This window comes from Pristiophorus japonicus, chromosome 19 (assembly GCF_044704955.1).
Source record: "Pristiophorus japonicus isolate sPriJap1 chromosome 19, sPriJap1.hap1, whole genome shotgun sequence".
Taxonomy (NCBI): Eukaryota; Metazoa; Chordata; class Chondrichthyes; family Pristiophoridae; genus Pristiophorus; species Pristiophorus japonicus.
Window position 1 is genome coordinate 90,608,812 of NC_091995.1, and position 23,304 is coordinate 90,632,115.

The 23,304-nt window shown below is 50.0% G+C and overlaps 1 protein-coding gene across 1 annotated transcript in view; it reads right to left on the reverse strand.

Moving 5' to 3' along the window:
* Window positions 1-23,304, reverse strand: part of LOC139230291 (SH3 and multiple ankyrin repeat domains protein 1-like) — a 323,258-nt gene that overhangs the window by 288,252 nt on the left and 11,702 nt on the right. Inside the window, 3 exon segments of the mRNA XM_070862120.1 lie at window positions 6,163-6,317; window positions 14,240-14,540; window positions 16,883-16,949. Coding sequence (XP_070718221.1) covers window positions 6,163-6,317; window positions 14,240-14,540; window positions 16,883-16,949 — 523 coding nt within the window.

The window sequence follows — 23,304 nt, forward strand, 5'->3', positions numbered from 1 at the left end:
GATACAGAGTAAAGCTCCCACTACACTGTCGCATCACACACTCCCAGGGCAGGTACAGAATGAGCTTAGATACAGAGTAAAGCTCCCTCTACACTGTCCCATCAAACACTCCCAGGGCAGGTACAGCACGGGGTTAGATACAGAGTAAAGCTCCCACTACACTGTCGCATCAAACACTCCCAGGGCAGATACAGTACGGGGTTAGATACAGAGTAAAGCTCCCTCTACACTGTCCCATCAAACATTCCCAGGGCAGGTACAGCACGGGGTTAGATACAGATTAACGCAATTGTAAGGAAGGACATTAGCTTGGATGATGTGGAATCTGTATGGGTGAAGCTGCGGAATACCAAACGGCAGAAAACGCTAGTGGGAGTTGTGTACAGACCAGCAAACAGTAGTAGTGAGGTTGGGGACAGCATCAAACAAGAAATTAGGGATGTGTGCAATACAGGTATAGCAGTTATCATGGGCGACTTTAATCTACATATAGATTGGGCTAACCAAACTGGTAGCAATACGGTGAAGGAGAATTTCCTGGAGTGTATTCGGGATGGTTTTCTAGACCAATATGTCGAGGAACCAACTAGAGGGCTGGCCATCCTAGACTGGGTGATGTGTAATGAGAAAGGACTAATTAGCAATCTTGTTGTGCGAGGCCCCTTGGGGAAGAGTGATCATAAAATGGTAGAATTCTTTATTAAGATGGAGAGTGACACAGTTAATTCAGAGACTAGGGTCCTGAACTTAAGGAAAGGTAACTTCGATGGTATGAGATGTGAATTGGCTAGAATAGACTGGCAAATGATACTTAAAGGGTTGACGGTGGATAGGCAATGGCAAACATTTAAAGATCACATGGATGAACTTCAACAATTGTACATCCCTGTCTGGAGTAAAAATAAAACGGAGAAGGTGGCTCAACTCTGGCTAACAAGGGAAATTAAGGATAGTGTTAAATCCAAGGAAGAGGCATATAAATTGGCTAGAAAAAGCAGCAAGCCTGAGGACTGCGAGAAATTTAGAATTGAGCAGAGGTCAAAGGGTTTAATTCGGAGGGGGAAAATAGTGTATGAGATGAAACTTGCCGGGAACATAAAAACTGACTGCAAAAACTTCTATAGATATGTGAAGAGAAAAAGATTAGTGAAGACAAACGTAGTTTCCTTGCAGTCAGATTCAGGTGAATTTATAATGGGGAACAAAGAAATGGCAGACCAGTTGAACAAATACTTTGGTTCTGTCTTCACGAAGAACATAAGAATTAGGAACAGGAGTAGGGCATCTAGCCCCTCGAGCCTGCTCCGCCATTCAACAAGATCATGGCTGATCTGGCCGTGGACTCAGCTCCACTTACCCGCCCGCTCCCCGTCACCCTTGATTCCCTTATTGGTTAAAAATCTATCTATCTGTGACTTGAATACATTCAATGAGCCAGCCTCAACTGCTTCCTTGGGCAGAGAATTCCACAGATTCACAACCCTCTGGGAGAAGAAATTCCTTCTCAACTCGGTTTTAAATTGGCTCCCCCGTATTTTGAGGCTGTGCCCCCTAGTTCTAGTCTCCCCGACCAGTGGAAACAACCTCTCTGCCTCTATCTTGTCTATCCCTTTCATTATTTTAAATGTTTCTATAAGATCACCCCTCATCCTTCTGAACTCCAACGAGTAAAGACCCAGTCTACTCAATCTATCATCATAAGGTAACCCCCTCATCTCCGGAATCAGCCTCGTGAATCGTCTCTGTACCCCCTCCAAAGCTAGTATATCCTTCCTTAAGTAAGGTGACCAAAACTGCACGCAGTACTCCAGGTGCGGCCTCACCAATACCCTATACAGTTGCAGAAGGACCTCCCTGCTTTTGTACTCCATCCCTCTCGCAATGAAGGCCAACATTCCATTCGCCTTCCTGATTACCTGCTGCACCTGCAAACTAACTTTTTGGGATTCATGAACAAGGACCCCCAGGTTCCTCTGCACCGCAGCATGTTGTAATTTCTCCCCATTCAAATAATATTCCCTTTTACTGTTTTTTTTCCCCAAGGTGGATGACCTCACACTTTCCAACATTGTATTCCATCTGCCAAACCTTAGCCCATTCGCTTAACCTATCTAAATCTCTTTGCAGCCTTTCTGTGTCCTCTACACAACCCGCTTTCCCACTAATCTTTGTGCCTTCTGCAAATTTTGTTACACTACACTCTGTCCCCTCTTCCAGGTCATCTATGTATATTGTAAACAGTTGTGGTCCCAGCACCGATCCCTGTGGCACACCACAAACCACCGATTTCCAACCCGAAAAGGACCCATTTATCCCGACTCTCTGCTTGCTGTTCGCCAGCCAATTCTCTATCCATGCTAATACACTTCCTCTGACTCCGCGTATCCTTATCTTCTGCAGTAACCTTTTGTGTGGCACCTTATCGAATGCCTTTTGAAAATCTAAATACATCACATCCATCGGTACACCTCTATCCACCATGCTCGTTATATCCTCAAAGAATTCCAGTAAATTAGTTAAACATGATTTCCCCTTCATGAATCCATGTTGCATCTGCTTGATTGCACTATTCCTATCTAGATGTCCCGCTATTTCTTCCTTAATGATCGTTTCAAGCATTTTCCCCACTACAGATGTTAAACTAACCGGCCTATAGTTACCTGCCTTTTGTCTGCCCCTTTTTTTAAACAGAGGCGTTACATTAGCTGCTTTCCAATCCGCTGGTACCTCCCCAGAGTCCAGAAATAACCTTCCGGAAGTACTGGGGGACCGAGGGTCTAGTGAGAAGGATGAACTGAAGGAAATCCTTATTAGGCAGGAAATTGTGTTGGGGAAATTGATGGGATTGAAGGCCGATAAATCCCCGGGGCCTGATAGTCTGCATCCCAGAGTACTTAAGGAAGTGGCCATAGAAATAGTGGATGCATTGGTGATCGTTTTCCGACAGTCTATCCACTCTGGATCAGTCCCTATGGACTGGTGGGTAGCTAATGTAACACCACTTTTTAAAAAAGGAGAGAGAGAGAAAACGGGTAATTATAGAGTGGTTAGCCTGACATCAGTAGTGGGGAAAATGTTGGAATCAATTATTAAAGATGAAATAGCAGCGCATTTGGAAAGCAGTGACAGGATCGGTCCAAGTCAGCATGGATTTATGAAAGGGAAATCATGCTTGACAAATCTTCTAGAATTTTTTGAGGATGTAACTAGTACAGTAGACAAGGGAGAACCAGTGGATGTGGTGTATTTGGACTTTCAAAAGGCTTTTGACAAGGTCCCACACAAGAGATTGGTGTGCAAAATCAAAGCACATAGTATTGGGGGTAATGTACTGACGTGGATAGAGAACTGGTTGGCAGGAAGCAGAGAGTCGAGATAAACGGGTCCTTTTCAGAATGGCAGGCAGTGACTAGTGGGGTGCCGCAGGGTTCAGTGCTGGGACCCCAGCTATTTACAATATACATCAATGATTTAGATGAAGGAATTGAGTGTAATATCTCCAAGTTTGCAGATGACACTAAACTGGGTGGCGGTGTGAGCTGTAAGGAGGACGTTAAGAGGCTGCAGGGTGTCTCGGACAGGTTAGGTGAGTGGATAAATGCATGGCAGATGCAGTATAATGTGGATAAATGTGAGGTTATCCACTTTGGGGGCAAAAACACGAAGGCAGAATATTATCGAAATGGCGGCAGATTAGGAAAAGGGGACGTGCAGCGAGACCTGGGTGTCATGGTACATCAGTCACTGAAAACTGTCATGCTCGGGGATTTGAGTATAGGAGCAGGGAGGTCTTACTGCAACTGTACAGGGCCTTGGTGAGGCTTCACCTGGAATACTGTGTTCAGTTTTGGTCTCCTAATCTGAGGAAGGACGTTCTTGCTATTGAGGGAGTGCAACGAAGGTTCACCAGACTGATTCCCGGGATGGTTGGACTGACATATGAAGAGAGATTGGATCGACTGGACCTTTATACACTGGTGTTTAGAAGGATGAGAGGGGATCTCATAGAAACATATAAAATTCTGACGGAACTGGACAGGTTAGATGCGGGGAGAATGTTCCCGATGTTGGGGAAGTCCAGAACCAGGGGACACAGTCTAAGGATAAGGATAGGCCATTTAGGACTGAGATGAGGAGAAACTTCTTCACTCAGAGAGTTGTTAACCTGTGGAATTCCCTGCCGCAGAGAGTTGTTGATGCCAGTTGATTGGATATATTCAAGAGGGAGTTAGATATGGCCCTTACGGCTAAAGGGATCAAGGGGTACGGAGAGAAAGCAGGAAAGGGGTACTGAGGGAATGATCAGCCATGATCTTATTGAATGGCGGTGCAGGCTCGAAGGGCCGAATGGCCGACTCCTGCACCTATTTTCTATGTTTCTATGTTTCTACACTGTCCGATCAAACACTCCCAGCGCAGATATAGTACGGGTTAGATACAGAGTAAAGCTCCCTCTACACTGTCCCATCAAACACTCCCAGGGCAGGTACAGCACAGGGTTAGACACCGAGCTGGAGATGCAGGCCAGACCTAAGTAAGAGTTGGTCTTACTTTTGCCAGGAAGTGAGCAAAACATTGCCCGGTCTGGAGGCCGCTCACCGAGACACAGATGATGGGGGTATCGCCTTCTGAGGGTCTGTAATAGAGCTCCACCTAGTGTAACTACTGGTGTAATAACAACTGCTTATATACTAATAATAAAAACTCATGTGGCAAGGTCTTGTTAAGGAGCCATCTTGTGTGCGTGGGTCCTAACTCGCACCAAGTCCCGCTCACCCATCACCCCCTATGCTCGCTGCCCCGTGTCCTAACTCGCAACAAGTCCCGCTCACCCATCACCCCCTGTGCTCGCTGCCCCGTGTCCTAACTCGCACCGAGTCCCGCTCACCCATCACCCGCTGTGCTCGCTGATCCACATTGGCTCCCGGTTAAGCAATGCCTCGATTTCAAAATTTTCATCCTTGTTTTCAAATCCTTCCAAGGCCCTCACCCCTCCCTATCTCTGTAATCTCCTCCAGCCCCACAACCCCCCCAAAAAACTGCCCTCCTCTAATTCTGCCCTCCTGAGCATCTCTGATTATAATCGCTCAACCATCGGTGGCCGTGCCTTCTGTTGCCTGGGCCCCAAGCTCTGGAACTCCCTCCCTAAACCTCTCCGCCTCTCTACCCCTCTACCCCTCTTTCCATCTTCAAGACGCTCCTTAAAACCCATCTCTTTGACCAAGCACCTGCGCTAACTTCTACTTATGCGGCTCAGTGTCAAATTTTTATCGTGTAACACTCCCGGGAAGCGCCTTGGGACATTTCACTACATTACAGGCGCTATATAAATACAAGTGTTATTGTGGGAGAGTCGAAAGCTCAGGGGCCATCAATACAAGATAGTTACTGATAAATCCAAGAGGGAAATTCCTTTACTCAGAGAGTGTGTGGGGCCGGGGGCAGAGACAAACATCAGCACAGTTATAATGGTCTCTCCCGCACCCCCTCCGCCCCAGTGGGACATCTGCAATCGTGAAGACAGGTCATGTAGCTATGGTAACGGGCGGGGGGGGGGGGGTGGGGGCAGTGGGATGGCTCCCAGAAAGATGCAGCCCCTTGCCCGGGGGTGGGAGGGGGATGACAAAATAAAATAGACCTGCATTGATATAGCTGCTTTCACGACTACCAGAAGTCCCAAAGCGCATTACAGCCAATGAAGTACTTTTGGAGTGTAATCACTGTTGTAATGTATGAAACACAGCAGCCAATTTGCACACAGCAAGCTCCCACAAACAGCAATGTGATAATGACCCAGATAATCTGTTTTTTGTGATGTTGATTGAGGGATAAATATTGGCCCCAGGACACCGGGGAGAACTCCCCCTGCTCTTCTTCGAAATAGTGGCCGTGGGATCTTTTACCTACGCCTGAGGGGGCAGGCGGGGCCTCGGTTTAACGTCTCGTCCGAAAGACGGCACCTCCGACAGTGCGGCACTCCCTCAGCACTGCACTGGGAGTGCCAGCCTAGATTTTTGTGCGCAAGGCCCTGGAGTGGGACTTGAACCCACAACCTTCTGACTCAGAGACGAGTGTGCTGCCCACTGAGCCACAGCTGACAGCTGACACAAAAAGCAACAAATGACAATATATTTGGTCGTCCCTTTTCGCCCCCACACAAACCTTTGACTTTTTCGCCCTTGTTGAGTTGGATTTCTCCGTCTCCCTGAGGCTGGTACGACTTCACCACCACGAAGGCCCTGCCGGGTACGGCGCTGTACAGCTTGCGTTTCGGCACCCGGCCCAACGTCCCGCCTGACAACTCCTTGTTCGCCGAGCTGCAAACAAAGATATACGTCACGGTCAGTCTCCCCGGCAGCCCCCGGCTCCTCGTGGTCGAGGACATTGCTTCACGACCCACGGCAGGCAGCAGGAGCCACGGGCTCTGGTTCTCACTCAAAGCGGGGCAATTGGGGGGGAGCTGTTGCCTTATTCCGTGCGTGTGTTTGTGAAACAGGGAGCGAGAGAGAGGGGGGTGAGAGAGAGAGAGAGAGAGAGAGGGAGGGAGAGAGAGGGGGGGAGAGAGAGGGAGGGAGAGAGGGAGGGAGAGAGAGAGAGAGAGAGAGGGAGGGAGGGAGGGAGGGAGGGAGAGAGGGAGAGAGGGAGAGAGGGAGGGAGGGAGAGAGACAGAGAGAGAGGGAGAGGGAGAGAGAGGGGTGGAGAGAGAGGGAGGGAGAGAGGGAGAAAGGGAGGGAGCGAGAGAGGGGGGGGTGAGAGAGAGAGAGAGAGGGAGGGAGAGAAAGGGGGGGAGAGAGAGAGGGAGAGAGAGAGAGAGAGAGAGAGGGAGGGAGGGAGGGAGAGAGAGAGGGAGGGAGGGAGGGAAAGGGGGAGTGAGACAGAGAGAGGGTGAGAGGGACAGAGAGGCAGAGAGGGAGGGAGGGAGTGAGAGACGAAGGGAGAGAGAGACAGAGGGAGGGAGGGAGAGAGAGAGATAAAGGGAGGGGGAGGAGAGAGAGGGGTAGAGACAGAGAGTGGGGGAGAGAGACAGAGAGGGGGGAGAGAGAGAGGGAGAGGGGGGAGAGAGGGGGAAGATAGAGAGGGGGAGAGGGGGAGGGGAAGAGAGGGGGGAGATAGAGAGAGGGGAGATAGAGAGAGAAGAGAGAGAGGCAGAGGGAGACAGGGGGAATGAGAGAGAGAAGAGGAGAGGGACAGAGAGAGAGAGAGAGACAGGCCGAGGGGGAGAGAGACAGAGAGAGAGAGAGACAGCGAGAGGGAGAGAGACAGAGACAGAGACAGGGGAAGTGAGGCAGAGAAAAAGGGGAAGAAACAGAGGGAGATTGAGGGAGTGGGAGAAAGAGAAGGGGAGAGAGAGGGGGAGAGAGAGTGACAGAGAGAAAGAAAGAGAAAGGGAGCGACAGAGAGGGAGGGAGCGACAGAGAGACAGAGCAGGAGGGAAAGTAGCAGAGAGAGACAGATAGAGATAGAAAGAAAGAGATTAGGGAGACTGACAAAGAAATAAACATAGAGTGAGAGTCAAAGAGAGAGAAATGCAGGCAAAGTGAGGGAGAAACAGACGGACAGAAGTGAAGACAGAGAAAGAGAAAGAGACAGACAGAGAGAGAGAAAGAGACAGACAGAGAGACAGAGACAGACAGACACACATAGATACAAAGGGAAGCAGAGAGAGGCTCACAGACACACAGAAAGGAAGAGTGGGAGACTTATACAGAAATCAAACGCAACATGCTTTGACTTTTTGCTGCCGTCAGCTCCCGGGAGAACCTTCTCTGCAATCCCTTCACTTTGCCTTTCTTAGTTCTGACTCCGCTCATTGGGCAAGGTGAGTCACCCTCGCTAATTTATTAACGACTGCAGGGGCTGACGGGTGTCACACCAGTTCACGGGCGGAGAACGCCCCCCGCCTCCTCCTGTTGCCCCCCGCCCCGCGCCCCTCCCGAGCAGTCTCACACCCAGGTGACCATCCCCAGGGAGCCGGCCACCAGCACATCACAAACACACACCTGGCTATCCAGTGGCTGTGCCCACGACACATTGTCTGTCACTTTCCCATCCAACACTGTCTTCCTTCCCTCCATCTCTGTCGCTCTCTCTTCCTCCACAGTCCCATTTCGAAGAGGGAGGGGAGGGGGTGGTGTTGGGGAGGGCGGTGTTACTTGGATGCGGCACAGATACGATGGGCTGAAAGACCTCCTACTGTGCTGTAAGCTTCTATGAAAAGCAAGGCTGAAATTGTCCCAGTGTTTATTTTTACAAAGGCTATGTTGCATATTTGAAGGTGGTGAGGGTTTGGGGAAAGGACGGGGGGGAGGGGAGGGGGGGGGGGCGCGGAGGGAGGTAAAGATGTCGGGGGGAGAGGGGAAGGGGATGGGTAGGTGTAGTGTTTACCCCTGTGAGCATGCTCACGGGTTTGTCGAGCTGTTGAGTTGGGAGTGGCTTAGCCAGTCACGTGACATTCACAAGACTCAATAAAACCCCGGCCAGTTGGGTTTGGGGGATCCACGATGGGGCAGGTGGTTGTGAGCCAGGTGGATGAACTGGTAATGTGTCGTGTGATTGTTACACCTTTTGTTAATAAAACAACTCGTTCTTAAATAGCAATGTGACACGATGAATTCTTAAGCAAAGAACCCATGAAGCAAATGCATTTCAGTTGGTAATCGGGGAGGGGGGGTGGTGAAAGGTGTCGGGGTGGTGAAAGGTGTCGGGGAGGGGGGGGTGGTGGGGATTTGGGGGAGTCAGGGATTGGTGGGGTGATGGGCATTGGTGGGGAGAGGGTGTGGGGCTATCACGTCTGCACGAAGGCCGTCTTTGCACCAATGCCGGTTTGGGCTTCAACCGTGAGAGAACCTCGAGGCAGAAATGGGGGCTGTGGGGTTCGGGAAAAGACAGGCAGCCATCTTAATGAGCGGTTAGATCAGTGATGTAACACAGCACAGGGGGGGAAAGGGGTGCGACCCATTTTCTCTCTGTAATGTATGCCCTTGTGAGGATTGTAGGGCTGTTGAGTTGGGAGTGGCTGAGCCAGTCACGTGATGTTCACAAGACTCAATAAAACCCCAGCCAGTTGGGTTCGGGGGATCCACGATGGTTGTGAGCCTGGTGGATGAACTGGTAATGTGTCGAGTGATTGTTAAACCTTTTGTTAATAAACCAACTAGCTCTGAATAGCAATGTGTCGCTGTGAATTCTTAAGCAAAGAACCCATGAAGCAAGTACGTGACACTCCCCAACTCCGACCCTCGCCAGGGTGCCTTGGGCCGTGTGAGGTGGCTGCACCTTCTCCTGCTCCAGTTCCCCGGCGCAGGAAAGCTACTCGCAGTTGCAGCTACCCCGGCACCCAGTGAGGAAGGGATGCCCTTGAATCGATGGGACCGACCCAAGGTCATTCCTTCACTGCCCTCCTTCCCGCGAGGGGCAGTCTCCACAGCGACATGCCCATGTGGGTCTCACGTCAGCTGAACCAAGACTGCCAAACACAGCCGGCAGGTAAACCCGCCCCGCCAACGAACCACTAGGTGGAGCCAGTGAGCCTCAACCTTGGATCGATACGAGCACAGAGGGAGGCCATTCGGCCCATCGTGCCTGTGCCGGCTCTTTGAAAGAGCGTTCCAATCCCCCCTGCCGTTACCTCATTACCCTGCAAATTTTTTCCCTTTGAGATAATTTGGAAATTAAAAACTCAAACTGTTTTAAGGAGCAAATTAAGAACAGTGTAGGCCACCTGGCCCCTCGAGCCTGCTCCACCATTGAATAAGATCATGGCTGATCTGATCATGGATTCAGCTCCACTTCCCCGCCCGCTCCTCATAACCCTTCACTCCCTTATCACCCAAAATTCTGTCTATATTCAATGACCCAGCCCCCCAGATGTCTCTGGGGCAGAGAATTCCACAGATTTACAACCCTCTGAGAGAAGAAATTCCTCCTCATCTCAATTTTAAATGGGCAGCCCCTTATTCTGAAACTATGTCCCCTAGTTTTAGTTTCCCCTATGAGTGGAAATATCCTCTCTGCATCCACCTTGTCGAGCCCCCTCATTATTTTATATGGTTCGATAAGATCACCTCTCATTCTTCTGAACTCCAATGAATAGAGGCCCAACCTACTCAACCTACCTTCATAAGTTAACCTCCTCGTCTCCGGAATCAACCTAGTGAACCTTCTCTGAACAGCCTCCAATGCAAGTATATCCTTCCTTAAATACGGAGACCAAAACTGTATGCAGGACTCTAGGTGTGGCCTCACCAATATCCTGTACAATTGTAGCAGGACTTCTCTGTTTTTATACTCCATCCCCCTTGCAATAAAGGCCAACATTCCATTTGCCTTCCTGATCACTTGCTGTACCTGCAGACTAACTTTTTATATTTCATGTACAAGGACCCCCAGGTCCCTCTGTACTGAAGCACTTTGCAATTTTTCTCCATTTAAATTATAATTTGTTTTTCTATTTTTTCTGCCAAACCTCACACTTTCTCACATTATACTCCATCTGCCAAATTTTTGCCCACTCACTTAGCCTGTCTATATCCCTTTGCAGATTTGTTGTGTCCACCTCACAATTTGCTTTCCCACCCATCTTTGTGTCATCAGCAAACTTGGCTATATTACACTCGGTCCCTTTAACCAAGTCATTAATAGTTGGGGTCCCAGCACTGATCCCTGCGGCACCCCACTAGTCACTGTTTGCCAACCGGAAAATGACCTATTTATCCCAACTCTCTGTTCTCTGTTAGTTAGCCAATCCTCTATCCATGCTAATATATTACCCCCAACCCCGTGAACTTTTATCTTGTGCAGTAACCTTTTATGTGGCACCTTATCGAATGCCTTCTGGAAATCCAAATACTCCACATCCACTGGTTCCCCCTTATCCATCCTGCTCGTTACATCCTCAAAGAACTCCAGCAAATTTGTCAAACATGATTTCCCTTTCATAAACCCATGCCGACTCTGCTTGATTGAATCATGCTTTTCCAAATGTCCCGTTACTGCTTCCTTAATAATGGACTCCAGCATTTTCCCAAGCACAAATGTTAGGCTAACCGGTCTATAGTTTCCTGCTTTTTGTCTGCCTCCTTTTTTAAAAAGGGGTGTTATATTTGCGGTTTTCCAATCTGCTGGGACCGCTCCAGAATCCAGGGAATGTTGATAGATTACAAACAATGCATCTCTGCAGCCACTTCTTTTAAGACCCTAGGATGTAAGCCATCAGGTCCAGGGAACTTGTCCGCCTTTAGTCCCATTATTTTACCGAGTACTACTTCTTTAGTGATAGTGATTGTATTAAGTTCCTCCCTCCCTATAGCCCCTTGATTATCCACTATTGGGTTGTTTTTAATATCTTCTACCGTGAAGACCGATACAAAATATTTGTTCAATGTCTCTGCCATTTCCCTGTTCTCTATTATTAATTCCCCAGTCTCATCCTCGAAGGGACCAACATTTACTTTAGCCACTCTTTTCCTTTTTATATACCTGTAGAAACTCTTACTATCTGTTTTTATATTTCGTGCTAGTTTACTTTCATAATCTATCTTCCCTCTCTTTATCATTTTTTTTTAGTCGTTCTTTGTTGGACTTCCTTCTCATGGAGTGCGTAATACTGGGCACTGTTTATTGTTATTTATTTATGAGAGAGTGACCACTTCACAATGATGAGTGACACGGGCAAGGTTATGGTAGCATAGTGGTTATGTTACTGAGCCAGTAATCCACAGGCCAGGACTAATGATCCAGAGACTTGAGTTCAAATCCCACCACGGCAGCTGGGGAATTTAAATTCAATTAATTAAATAAATCTGGAATTTAAAGCTACTATCAGTAATGGTGACCAGGAAACTACCGGATTGTCAGAAAACCCCATCTGGCTCACGAATGTCCCTTTAGGGAAGGAAATCTGCCGCCCTTACCCGGTCTGGCCAATATGTGACTCCAGACTCACAGCAATGTTGTTGACTCTTAAATAACCTCTGAAATGGCCCAGCGAGACACTCAGTTGTACCAAACCACTGCGACAAAGCCAGCACTGTGGGAGCACCTTCACCACATGGACTGCAGCGGTTCAAGAAGGCGGCTCACCTCCACCTTCTCAGGGGCAATTAGGGATGGGCAATAAATGCCGGCGATGCCCACATCCCAGGAACGAATATATTTTTCAAAATTGAAATGTGGGACAGGTTCGAGGGGCTGGATGGCTTAATCTTGGTCCTAGTTTAAACCTATAATGTAATCTCACAGGTTTGTTGAGTTGGGGGTGGCTTAGCATGTCACATGATGTTCACAAGACTCAATAAAACCCCAGCCAGTTGGGTTCGGAGGATCCACAATGGGGCAGGTGGTTGTGAGCCTGGTGGATGAACTGGTGATGTGCGGTGTCATTGTTAATAAACCAACTAGTTCTTCGTGTCAATGTGTTGCTGTGAATTCTTAAGCAAAGAACCCACGAAGCAAATACAATACACTGCCCAATCCCTACAACACTTCCCACGCCCGAAATAAAAAGCGAGTAAGATGGAGACAACGAAGCAGAACTTTGGGAGTGAGGTCGATTCAACCTGGCTCCCTTTGGACATGTGGTCACACCACAGGACGATGCCAAAGTTGGCACTTAAGTGTCAGTCTCACTCAGGGGCTTCAGAGCCAAGGAAAATGCCATGCTGGTGCAGTAGGGGGCACTCTTCTCAGGGCTGAGGGACATTGATGGAAGCTTTACACTGTAGCTAACCCCCTGTACCTGCCCTGGGAGTGTTTGATGATACAGTGTAGAGGGAGCTTAACTCTGTATCTAACCCATGCTGTACCTGCCCTGGGAGTGTTTGATGGGACAGTGTAGAGGGAGCTTTACTCTGTATCTAACCCCGTGCTGTACCTGCCCTGGGAGTGTGTGATGGGACAGTGTAGAGGGAGCTTTACTCTGTATCTAACCCCGTGCTGTATCTGCCCTGGGAGTGTTTGATGGGACAGTGTAGAGGGAGCTTTACTCTGTATCTAACCCCGTGCTGTATCTGCCCTGGGAGTGTTTGATGGGACAGTGTAGAGGGAGCTTTACTCTGTATCTAACCCGTGCTGTACCTGCCCTGGGAGTGTTTGATGGGACAGTGTAGAGGGAGCTTTACTCTGTATCTAACCCGGTGCTGTACCTGCCCTGGGAGTGTTTGATGGGACAGTGTAGAGGGAGCTTTACTCTGTATCTAACCCCGTGCTGTATCTGCCCTGGGAGTGTTTGATGGGACAGTGTAGAGGGAGCTTTACTCTGTATCTAACCCCGTGCTGTATCTGCCCTGGGAGTGTTTGATGGGACAGTGTAGAGGGAGCTTTACTCTGTATCTAACCCCGTGCTGTATCTGCCCTGGGAGTGTTTGATGGGACAGTGTAGAGGGAGCTTTACTCTGTATCTAACCCGTGCTGTACCTGCCCTGGGAGTGTTTGATGGGACAGTGCAGAGGGAGCTTTACTCTGTATCTAACCCGGTGCTGTACCTGCCCTGGGAGTGTTTGATGGGACAGTGTAGAGGGAGCTTTACTCTGTATCTAACCCCGTGCTGTACCTGCCCTGAGAGTGTTTGATGGGACAGTGTAGAGGGAGCTTTACTCTGTATCTAACCCCGTGCTGTATCTGCCCTGGGAGTGTTTGATGGGACAGTGTAGAGAGAGCTTTGCTCTGTATCTAACCCCGTGCTGTACCTGCCCTGGGAGTGTGTGATGGGACAGTGTAGAGGGAGCTTTACTCTGTATCTAACCCCGTGCTGTACCCGCCCTGGGAGTGTTTGATGGGACAGTGTAGAGGGAGCTTTACTCTGTATCTAACCCGTGCTGTACCTGCCCTGGGAGTGTTTGATGGGACAGTGTAGAGGGAGCTTTACTCTGTATCGAACCCCGTGCTGTACCTGCCCTGGGAGTGTTTGATGGGACAGTGTAGAGGGAGCTTTACTCTGTATCTAACCCCGTGCTGTACCTACCCTGGGAGTGTTTCATGGGGACAGTGTAGAGGGAGCTTTACTCTGTATCTAACCCCGTGCTGTACCTGCCCTGGGAGTGTTTGATGGGACAGTGTAGAGGGAGCTTTACTCTGTCTCTAACCCCATGCTGTACTTGCCCTGGGAGTGTTTGATGGGACAGTGTAGAGGGAGCTTTACTCTGTAACTAACCCCATGCTGTACCTGCCCTGGGAGTGTTTGATGGGACAGTGTAGAGGGAGCTTTGCTTGAGCATCCTGCCCTGCCCTCCGCCTCTCCCACCTCCTCCGCCCGCTGCCCCGCCCTCCCCCGCCCCGGTACCTGATGCGGCCGCGCTGCTGCTTCCTGGGGTCGTCGCCGGGCCGGCTGCGGGATGGCGAGCGGCTGCGTCCCCCCCGGGGGCTGCTGACACTGCGGAGGGTGCCGTTGGGGTTGCGGGGCGCCTGGCTGGCGGAGAAGGTCAGCCACTCGGGGATGTTGAGGTTGTTGTCGCTGCTGGAGCGCTGCAGGATGTGGGGGATGGTGAGCGTGCTGTGTCCCTCCCGTCGCTGCGGGGCATAGGTCGGGCTCTCCTTGAACGGCACTGTGGGAACACACAGGTCAGAGGTCACAACGCGGCCAGCCCGCGACCAGCGACACAATCAGCAATATTGCAAACATACGAACATAAGAATTAGGAGCAGGAGTCGGCCATTCGGCCCCTCGAGCCTGCTCCGCCATTTTCCTGTTACATTTTTCTTGTCACAGCTCTTTTGGGCCCCTCCCCCTCCTCCCGCCTCTCTTTTTCTGCCATCCTCTCTCTGTCAGTCTTGTAAGAATTAGGAGCAGGACTGGGCCATTCGGCCCCTCGAGCCTGCTCCACCATTCAATGAGATCATGGCTGATCTTCTACCTCAACTCCACTTTCCTGCACTGTCCCCATGTCCCTTGGTTCATTTAATATCCAAAAATCTATCGATCTCTGTCTTGAATATATTCAACGACTGAGTCTCCACAGCCCTCTGGGGCAGAGAATTCCAAAGATTCACCACCCTCTGAGGGAAGAAATTTCTCCCCATCTCAGTCCTAAATGGCCGACCCCTTATCCTGAGACTGTGACCCCAGGTTCTAGACTCCCCAGCCAGGGAGCTCCAGATGCTGATTTAGCTTTGATTGACACCAAGCTACGAAAGATCTTGGACATATAGCGCCCGTTCCTTCATCATCGCTGGGTCAATAGGCCGGAACTTCCTACCTCACCCCATCGTGGGATCCCCTTGCCCGCACGGACCACAGCGGTTCAAGGAGAAGGACCAACCATCTTCGCCGAGTAACTTGGGGACGGGAGATTAATGCCGTCTTGTCACGCCCCGAGAACAAATAATAAAATTGATGGACAGCCTTAACACAGTATTTCCCCGAGCAACATGGGGCTCATCATCAAATCAATCAATCGTCAAGAACAATAACTTGCATTTAGATAGTGCCTAATGAACTAAAAATGTCCCAAGGTGCTTCACAGGCGCGATTATCAAACAAAATTGGACACTGAGCCACTTAAGGAGATACTAGGGCAGGTGATCAAAAGCTTTGGTCAAAAAGGTCGGTTTTAAGGAACGTCTTAAAGGAGGAGAGAGAGAAGTGGAGAGGTTAAGGGAGGGAGTTCCAGAGCTTGGGGCCCAGGCAACAGAAGGCACGGCCACCAATGGTGGAGCAATTCAAATCGGTGCGGCACAAGGGGCTAGAATTGGAGGAGTACAGACATCTCGGGAGGCGGGAGGGGGAACGGCTGGAGGAGATTCCAGAGTTGGGATGGGGGGTGCGAGGCCATAGAGGGATTTGTAAACAAGGATGAGAACTGATGCCTTGCTGGACCAGGAGTCAATGTAGGTCAGCGAGCACAGGGGGTGATGGATGAGCGGGACTTGGGGTGAGTTAGGACACGGGGCAGCCGAGTTTTGGATGAGCTCAAGTTTGTGGACGGTGGAAGGTGGGAGGCCGGCCAGGAGTGCGTTGGAATGGTCAAGTTTGGAGGTAACAAAGGCACGGATGAGGGCTTCAGCAGTGGATGATCTGAGACAGGGGCAGAGACGGGCGAGTGAGCTAGGGGCGGAGACGGGCGATTGGGCTAGGGGCGGAGACGGGCGATTGGGCTAGGGGCGGAGACGGGCGAGTGGGCTAGGGGCGGAGACGGGCGATTGGGCTAGGGGTGGAGATGGGCGAGTGGGCTCGGTGCGGAGATGGGCGATTGGGCAAGGGGCGGAGATGAGCGATTGGGCAAGGGGCGGAGATGGGCGATTGGGCTAGGGGCGGAGATGGGCGATTGGGCTAGGGGCGGAGACGGGCGAGTGGGCAAGGGGCGGAGACAGGCGATTGGGCTAGGGGCGGAGATGGGCAATTGGGCTAGGGGCGGAGACGGGCGATTGGGCAAGGGGCGGAGACGGGCGAGTGGGTTAGGGGCGGAGACGGGCGACTGGGCATCAGGTGAGGATTGGGCTCGATTTTATAGTCCAAGTCAAATAGCCGACTGGCCCCCTGCTGTTGACAAGGCTTCCTGATAAAAAAGGAAATGGTGGCTTCTGTGAGGTGAGGGGAAGCAGTCCCGGCCGAGTTGTCGCATGGACCAGCCTTTCGTTGAGTGGACAGGCGCGGTGGCATGACCCGACACAACACCCACTCCGAGAACAAGCTTCCAGAGCTTGCGTTAAAAGTCGCCCGGCCCCACACCTGGAGTTCCACCGGAGCGGCCGGCGGTAAGGCCAACTCCGGAGAATCCCCGCCTAGATACCAGGCTCGCGGTCCGGGATGGCTACAACGATGGAGCCCCCCCACCCCCCGCCCCTCCCCCACGGCCCCTCCGCCGCTCTGTAACAAAAACGACAAGTCAATGAAAGAAAGCCTCTGATGATTTGGGATTGTGCTCCCATCGCCAGGACTCCAGCGTACCCATGTCCGTGTCCTTGTGGTTCTTGATGAACTCGCCCAGCTCGAAGTTTCCCGCAATGATGGCGACCTGCGGCATAATCAAAACAAGGGCTTTAGCCAAGAGTCTTCTGTTGGGGTAAAAGGAAGACTTCTCTTCCTCGAGGTGAACTCCGATATAAGGAATTGACACCCACCCTCTCTCGTACAGCGACCACGGAATCACTCAGACTAAACATCAGTTAACGGGTTTTTATTTGAGCATGCATGGAAAGGTCCCGATGAACACTTCCCCGATCAGAGGTTTACAATTACAATTGCACATTTTTCAAGGTGTGTGACCCTCCTACAAACCCACCGACTGCTCAGACTGGCTCTGGGTGGTTCCCCCCACCTGTCCATCTCCCGTCACATGTCACCCTCCCGGAATGTGTTATACAATGGTGTCCACTTTGCCTCAGTTCCTCATGACATGTGAAGTGACCTTGCTTCCCAAGGTTTGCTATCTTTCTAGACTGTTGACTCTCCGCTGCCCTTGGTGGGTGTGTTATTCAGTACTGAGTGTATGTTTGCATCTTCTATCAGTCTGTGCTAAGGGTCAATGTATCGTTGGCTACTTATGATTCCTCAGAGCTTCCTAATACTGATAAGTCCTACAATTCAGTTCGGGTATCGGTTTTCCTCCCCTTACACCTTCATACCAGCTGCCCGATTTATAGCAATGTAGCAGGGGTTTGTTCCTGTCCGCTGAAAACAACTTGTAATGTATTTGCTTCATGGGTTCTTTGCTTATGAATTCATAGCAACACATTGCTATTAAGAACTAGTTGGTTTATTAACAAAGGTTTAACAATCACACTACACATTACCAGTTCATCCACGAGGCTCACAACTGCATACCTTATTGTGTAACCTCCCGCTCTCGGCTCATGCCTGTCTATCTACAGTACGCACAGTTTTGGTCTCCTTACCTCAGGAAGGATATACTTGCAATAGAGGAAGGTTCACCAGACTGATTCCTGGGATGAGGAGAGATTGAGTAGACTAGGCCTATATTCTCTGGAGTTTAGAAGAAGGAGAGGTGATCTCATTGAAACATACACAATTCTTACAGGGCTTGACAGGGTAGATGCACTGAGGATGTCTCCTCCTGGCTGGGGAGTCTAGAACCAGGGGTCACCATCTCAGGATAAGGGGTCGGCCATTTAGGTCTGAGATGAGGAGAAATTTCTTCACTCAGAGGGTGGTGAATCTTTGGAATTCTCTGCCCCAGAGGGCTGTGGAGGCTCAGTCGTTGAGTATATTCAAGACAGAGATCGATAGATTTTTGAATATTAAGCGAATCAAGGGATATGGGGATCAATATAAAATCGTCACCAAGAAATCTAATTCAGAAGAAACTTCTTTACCCAGAGAGCGGTGAGAATGTGGAACTCGCTGCCACAGGGAGGGGTTGAGGCGAATAGTATCGATGTATTTAAGGGGAGGCTGGACAAGGATATGAGGGAGAAGGGAATAGAGGGTTATGCTGATAGATTTAGATGGGGAAAGACGGGAGGAGGCTCGAGTGGAGCATAAACGCCGTCATGGACTGGTTGGGCCGAATGGCCTGTTCCTGGGCCGTATATCCGGTGTAATCCTGTGTAATGTACAATGCGTATCAGATAATAGCTTGTGTGTGTCTCAGTGTCAGTACCTGTGCACGTACAGTAGACAAGCTGCAGACTAAGATCAGCAGGGCAATGCGTTGGAGAGCAGGACAAAGCTGTGCTGGGTGACTCAGTGATGATCAAACCGAGCCGCCAGTGTTAGCTTTTACGCAGCGTGCAGTTCAGAAAAGTAAAAAGTCATTAAAAAAAAAAAAAGGTCTGCTAAAATCAAACCGTGATCTAACGTTTCAACATGACAGCTAGACTCCCTGGCAGCACTCTCGTCTGAGGCAGAGGCAGAGGCTGTGGGTTGAAGATTCAAACCACCCCCGCCTCTGCCAACCCCCTCCTGAACTTAACCTCGCAATCTAGCCTGGCACTCCAGGGCCGCTCTGAGGGGTTGTTGTATAGGTGGAGATTGGATGAGATGTTTAAACCAACAACCCCCACGTATACCTTTGGACATTATGGGGGGGGGGGGGGGGGCGATTTTAACATCTACTCGCTCAGCAGAAACCCAGCGGGCAGCCAGTTAAAACCGCCCCCCCCCACCGGGCTCTTACCTGTCCGAGAGCCGCTATGATTGCAACCTCTGCGATTTTAACCCGCTCTCCTGAGCAGGCAACCAGGACAGACGCCCGGAGCCAACAGGGTCCTTCTTTACACAGGCATGTTGCGGCCTGTGATGACATCATTGAGACCCGACTGCAATTTTAACGCAGGCCTGAGCGGGGAAACCCGCTTGGAGTTTAAATGGGGGGCCATGTGTTCGGGGACCTGCAAGTGGGGGTTAAACCCACATAATTACATCGTACCAACTCAGCTACCAACTGAACCGAGTTGGCACGAATGTAAAAAAAAACGTTGCCCGATTTACAGTCGTTTCAGCAATGTAGTGGGGTCTTTCCCTGCCCGCTGAAAGCAACCTGTAATGTATTTCCTTCATGGGTTCTTTGCTTAAGAATTCACAGCAACACATTGCTATTAAGAACTAGTTGGTTTATTCGCAAAGGTTTAACAATCACACTGCACATTACCGGTTCATCAATCATCATCATCATAGGCAGTCGCTCGAATCATAGAAACATAGCAAATAGGTGCAGGAGTAGGCCATTCGGCCCTACGAGCATGCACCACCATTTGATAAGATCATAGCTGATCATTCCCTCGGTATCCCTTTCCTGCTTTCTCTCCATATCCCTTGATCTCTTTACCCGTAAGGGCCATATCTAACTCTCTCTTGAATATATCCAATGAACTGGCATCAACAACTCTCTGCGTCAGGGAATTCCACAGGTTAACAACTCTCTAAGTGAAGAAGTTTCTCCTCATCTCAGTCCTAAATGGCTTACCCCTTATCCTTAGACTATGTCCCCTGGTTCTGGACTTCCTCAACATCGGGAACATTCTTCCTGAATCTAACCTGTCCAGTCCCGTCAGAATTTTATACGTTTCTATGAGATCACCTCTCATCCTTCTAAACTCCAGGTCCAGGTCCAGTCGATCCAATCTCTCCTCATATGTCAGTCCTGCCATCCCGGGAATCAGTCTGGTGAACCTTCGCTGCACTCACTCAATAGCAAGAACGTCCTTCTTCAAATTAGGAGACCAAAACTGAACACAATATTCCAGGTGAGGCCTCACTAAGGCTCTGTACAGTTGCAGTAAGACCTCCCTGCTCCTGTACTCAAATCCCCGAGCTATGAAGGCCAACATACCATTTGCCTTCTTCACCGCCTGCTGTACCTGCATGCCAACTTTCAATGACCGATGAACCATGACACCCAGGTCTCGTTGCACCTCCCCTTTTCCCAATCTGCTGCCATTTAGATAATATTCTGCCTTCGTGTTTTTGCCACCAAAGTGGATAACCTCACATTTATCCACATTATACTGCATCTGCCACTCGTTTGCCCACTCACCTAACCTGTCCAAGTCACCCTGCAGCCTCTTAGCATCCTCCTCACAGATCACACCACCACCCAGTTTAGTGTCATCTGCAAACTTGGAGATATTACACTCAATTCCCTCATCCAAATCATTAATGTATATTGTAAAGAGCTGGGGTCCCAGCACTGAGCCCTGCGGCACTCCACTAGTCACTGCCTGCCATTCTGAAAAGGACCTGTTTATCCCGACTCTCTGCTTCCTGTCTGCCAACCAGTTCTCTATCCACGTCAGTACATTACCCCAAATACCATGTGCTTTAATTTTGCACATCAATCTCTTGTGTGGGACCTTGTCAAAAGCCTTTTGAAAGTCCAAATACACCACATCCACTAGTTCTCCCTTGTCCACTCTACTAGTTACATCCTCAAAAAATTCTAGACGATTTGTCAAGCAGGATTTCCCTTTCATAAATCCATGCTGACTTGGACCGATCCTGTCACTGCTTTCCAAATATGCTACTATTTCATCTTTAATAATTGATTCCAACATTTTCCCCACTACTGATGTCAGGCTAACCGGTCTATAATTACCCGTTTTCTCGCTCCCTCCTTTCTTAAAAAGTGTTACATTAGCTACTCTCCAGTCCATACGAACTGATCCAGAGTCAATAGACTGTTGGAAAATGATCACCAATACATCCACTTTTTCTAGGGCCACTTCCTTAAGTACTCTGGGATGCAGAATATCAGGCCCCGGGGATTTATCGGCCTTCGATCCCATCAATTTCCCTAACACAATTTCCCGCCTAATAAGGATTTCTTTCAGTTCCTCCTTCTCACTAGACCCTCGGTCCCCTAGTATTTCCGGAAGGTTATTTGTGTCTTCCTTCGTGAAGACAGGACCAAAGTATTTGTTTAACTGGTCTGCCATTTCTTTGTTCCCCATAATAAATTCACCTGAATCTGACTGCAAGGGACCTACATTTGTCTTCACTAATCTTTTGCTCTTCACATATCTATAGAAGCTTTTGCAGTCAGTTTTTATGTTCCCGGCAAGCTTCCTCTCATACTCTATTTTCCCCCTCCTAATTAAACCCTTTGTCCTCCTCTGCTGAATTCTAAATTTCTTCCAGTCCTCAGGTTTGCTGCTTTTTCTGGCCAATTTATATGCCTCTTCCTTGGATTTAAAACTATCCTTAATTTCCCTTGTCAGCCATCGAGGATGACTTACTTCCATGTCAAAAAGTTCACAGATGTTTCAATGAGGGACATAATATTCCAGATCCTGAACTACATCCTCAAGGGTGGAAGATGCCTGTGCGTGGATTGTTTTAACGTGGGGTGGCCGTTGCACACCAGCCACCACACGGGCTTGACAGAGCTAGGTCTTGGTCCAGTGGCAAGGGTTAACCAGGACGACTGGAGACCAGCTCTGCTGCATGGACCGAGTGCACACACACATATCGCACAGTGTGGGCTGGGCCCGTGCTGCCCCTGGGCCCTCGCCTCTCCTGGGCCCCGAACTCACCCCACTCCTGGGCCCCGGTCATTTCCCTCTACAATCTCTCGCCGCTCCTTCGCCCCGACCTCGCCGCTTTGGACCTGCCCACGCTCCAATCACCGGCCTGGACCTTGGTGACGTCCCTCTTCACTGCCGTCGCTCTCCTGCTCCAACACGTGCTGTTCCCAGGAGTGGTATGTCTCCACGCCGCTCCTTCCCGCTCCCCAGCCTGTTCCGATGGTGCTCGAGGCCGGGGGCCGCTCAGCCTGCCCACCAGTTCATCGACCAGGCTCACAACCACTTGCCTCCTCGTGGATCCCCCAAACCCAACTGGCCGGGGTTTTATTGAGTCTCGTGAATGTCACGTGACTGGCTCAGCCACTCCCAATACAACAGCTCCACGAATCTGTGAGCAATATTCAACCCAAAGGGCCAAGGGGCAAAGTGAAGGACCACACTAGACTCAAACTAAAACTGAGTTTGTCTTCTCTGGAACTGAGGGGAGACCTTATTGAGGTGTATAAAATTATGGGGGGCCTAGATAGAGTGGATAGGGAGGAGCTATTTCCCTTAGCAGAGCGGTCAACAACCAGGGGATATAGGTTTAAAGTAATTGGGAGGAGGTTTAGAGGGGATTTGAGGGGAAATATCTTCACCCAGAGGGCGGTGGGGGTCTGGAACTCACTGCCTGAAAGGGTGGTAGAGGCAGAAACCCTCATCACATTTAAAAGTACTTGGATGTGCACCTGAAGTGCCGTAATCTACAGGGCTACGGACCGAGAGCTGGAAAGTGGGATTAGGCTGGGTAGCTCTTTGTCGGCCGGCGCGGACACGATGGGCCGAATGGCCTCCTTCCGATGCTGTAAATTTCTATGATTTTATTCTGTGGGAGGTCAACCGTGAAGCATAGAAACATGGAAAATAGGAGCAGGAGTCGGCCATTCGGCCCTTCGAGACTGCACCGCCATTCAATATGATCATGGCTGATCCTCTATCTCAACACCATATTCCTGCTTTTTCCCCATACCCCCTGATGCCTTTTGTGTCTAGAAATCTATCTATCTCCCTCTTAAATATATTCAGTGACTTGGCCTCCACAGCCTTCTGTGGTAGAGAATTCCACAGGTTCACCACCCTCTGAGTGAAAACATTTCTCCTCATCTCGGTCCTAAATTTCCTACCCCATATCCTGAGACTGTGACCCCTTGTTCTAGACTTCCCAGCCCCGGGGAAACATCCTCCCCGCATCCAGTCTGTCCAACCCCGTCAGAATTTTATACGTTTCAATGAGATTAAGCAACGTCCAAATGAAAAAGTCTGTCGGTTCAAGGAGGAAGGGAAGACGAGGAGGTGCAAGGTCCCGGGAAAGAATGAGTTAGGGTAAGTGATGGGGCGATGAGTCTCTTA